The sequence below is a fragment of the Asparagus officinalis genome, chromosome 4 (genome assembly GCF_001876935.1).
Source record: "Asparagus officinalis chromosome 4, Aspof.V1, whole genome shotgun sequence".
In the NCBI taxonomy this organism is placed as follows: Eukaryota; Viridiplantae; Streptophyta; class Magnoliopsida; order Asparagales; family Asparagaceae; genus Asparagus; species Asparagus officinalis.
Genome location: NC_033797.1, coordinates 59,117,552 through 59,119,837, shown reverse-complemented (window position 1 = coordinate 59,119,837; position 2,286 = coordinate 59,117,552). Strand labels below are relative to the sequence as shown.

The 2,286-nt window shown below is 48.1% G+C and overlaps 1 protein-coding gene across 1 annotated transcript; it reads right to left on the bottom strand.

Moving 5' to 3' along the window:
* LOC109838768 lies at window positions 363–1,379 on the bottom strand. Its single transcript, XM_020407187.1, has one exon. The coding sequence runs from the start codon at window positions 1,377–1,379 to the stop codon at window positions 363–365; it is 1,017 nt and encodes a 338-aa protein (XP_020262776.1).

The window sequence follows — 2,286 nt, the reverse complement described above, 5'->3', positions numbered from 1 at the left end:
CACTCTGGACCAAGATGTCTCTTCCTCTGGTGGACTGGCTTGACATGTTTGTCCACGGCCAACTCATGGCTTATGACTTCACGACGAATACCGGGCATGTCAGCAGGTTCCCAAGCAAATGCATCTGTGTTAGCTTTTAAGAACTTGATCATAGTTCCTCTCAAAGGTTCGACCAAACCGGATCCTACCTTGATAGCCTTCATTCCAGCCGAGTCGATGGGGATTTCTTAGAGTTCTTCTACCGGCTCCGTCCTTGGCTTCTCAACTGCTTTTTCCATTTGGAAACATGCTTTTTCAATGGACATGGTGCCTTGTGCACCCTTTCCCTTGACTGAAAACAGATAACAAGACCTGGCCTCTTTCTAGCTGCTCCTGGTGACTCCAACTCCATTTGGAGTTGGAAATTTGAGAATCTGGTGGTAGGTCGAAGCGATGAACCGCAAGGAGTGAAGAGTGGTTCGACCCAATATGATGTTATGGGCCGACTTCAAATCTATCACCAGGAATTGAATTTGAGCTATGACTTGTTTAGGAGGAGCTCCTAGTGTCATTGGTAGAGTTATCATTCCTTCAGGGAGAAGGGAATGGCCAGTGAAGCCTATAAGAGGTGCTCTGCAAGGCTGCAGGTGGGATCTGTGGATTCCTATCTGATCAAAGGCGCTAGTGTATAGGACATCTACCGAGCTTCCTGTGTTGACCATAATCCGCTTTACTTGATATCCGTTAATGGTCGCGGTGATGACGAGAGGATCATCATGGGGTGTTTCGACGCCCCGTAGGTCTTCATCACTAAAGGACACAAGCTCTCCTATCATTGTCTTCTTAGGATCGTGATCAACTTGCAGCATTCTTCTGGCATATTTCTTCCGCTCGTTATTGGATGACCCTCCAATGGTCGGGCCCCCACTGATTACATTGATGACTCCCTTATAGGTAGTATCCACTGGTTGTTCACTTACTAGAGGCCGGGGTTGAGGTGACCGAGAACGGGATCTTCTATCCTTTTGGGTTAGAGCAGTGTTCTTGCGCCCTCCCAGAGGCACGAGATTCTTCAAGTATCCTCTCGTGATCAGATCTTCTATATCCCTCTTTAGGATTCGACAATCATTAGTGAGATATCCATGGTCTTGGTGATAACGACAAAATTGCCTCGTATCCCTTCTTCTGGGGTCCGATACCATCTTGGGTGTGGGATCTTTGAGGTATCCCTCTTTCTGGGCCACGGCTAAGGCGTTAGTGAGAGAAATGTCGAAGATAGGCAAAGACTCCTTTGGGGTCGGGTTTCTTGGCTGATCCCTTCTGTCAGGTCGATTAGTGTGGGGGTTGACCCTTAGAGGATCCTTGCACCATTCTGGCTTCTGATGGTCCTGGGTCGGCATAGTCACTGGGGGTTTGAAGGAGAAACCACAGCTGTTAGGGTCGGATTGGCGGCATCCGAAGTCCCCATTCTTCTTGCTGAAGCATTGTAAGCCCGGGCATCTTCCATATCCATGTATTTGTGGGCTTTGGACATTAGTTGTTCATAGTTGGCGACTAGCTTTTTGGTAATGGAGTCTACCAACTCATTGTCCTGAAGACCCGCCACAAGTGCTGACATGGTAACTGCGCTTCCAGGGTCGTTGACTTCCAACCTCTTCGCTTAAAATCTCTTGAAGTAGGCTCGGAGGCTTTCGCTTGGTCTTTGCCTCATTTGGATCAACACGTGAGGAGGGAGCTTCTGTTTTGTGTCTGCCAGAAAATAATGACTGAACTTACGGCTGAGTTGTTTAAAATTGTCGATGGATCTCTTCTCCAGTGCATTCCACCAGAGCTTAGCATTTCCTTTAAGGGTGATGGGGAAGCATCGACATAGAACTGCTTCAGATACTTGGAGCATACTCATTATATCAAAATAATTTTGAACATGCTCCGAAGGATCTCCCTTGCCGGAATACGTCTCTAGGTGAGGCATCTTGAATTTCTCAAATGGATATTCCATTATCTTGTCAGACAATGGGGTATTTCCATCGGTAGCATCAACAATCGGTTTATATCCTCGATCGTAGCCGGAGACTCCTGCAGTGGTCGATGAGGTTGGGGAGTTGTGATGGTGTGGTTTTCTGAAGTCCGCTCCTTTTGGTACGTCCTCCTGAATGGCTAGGACCGGGACTTTTATCGCCATTGTTTAGTTGTTTGGGGCAGTCCTCCGCCTGCTTATGGTGGTTGGGAGGAGGTCGTGGTGTGTTCCATGGCGCTTCATGGGGATGAGTTCCTGGTCGTTGATCCCCAGATGGTGGGGGTTGTTCA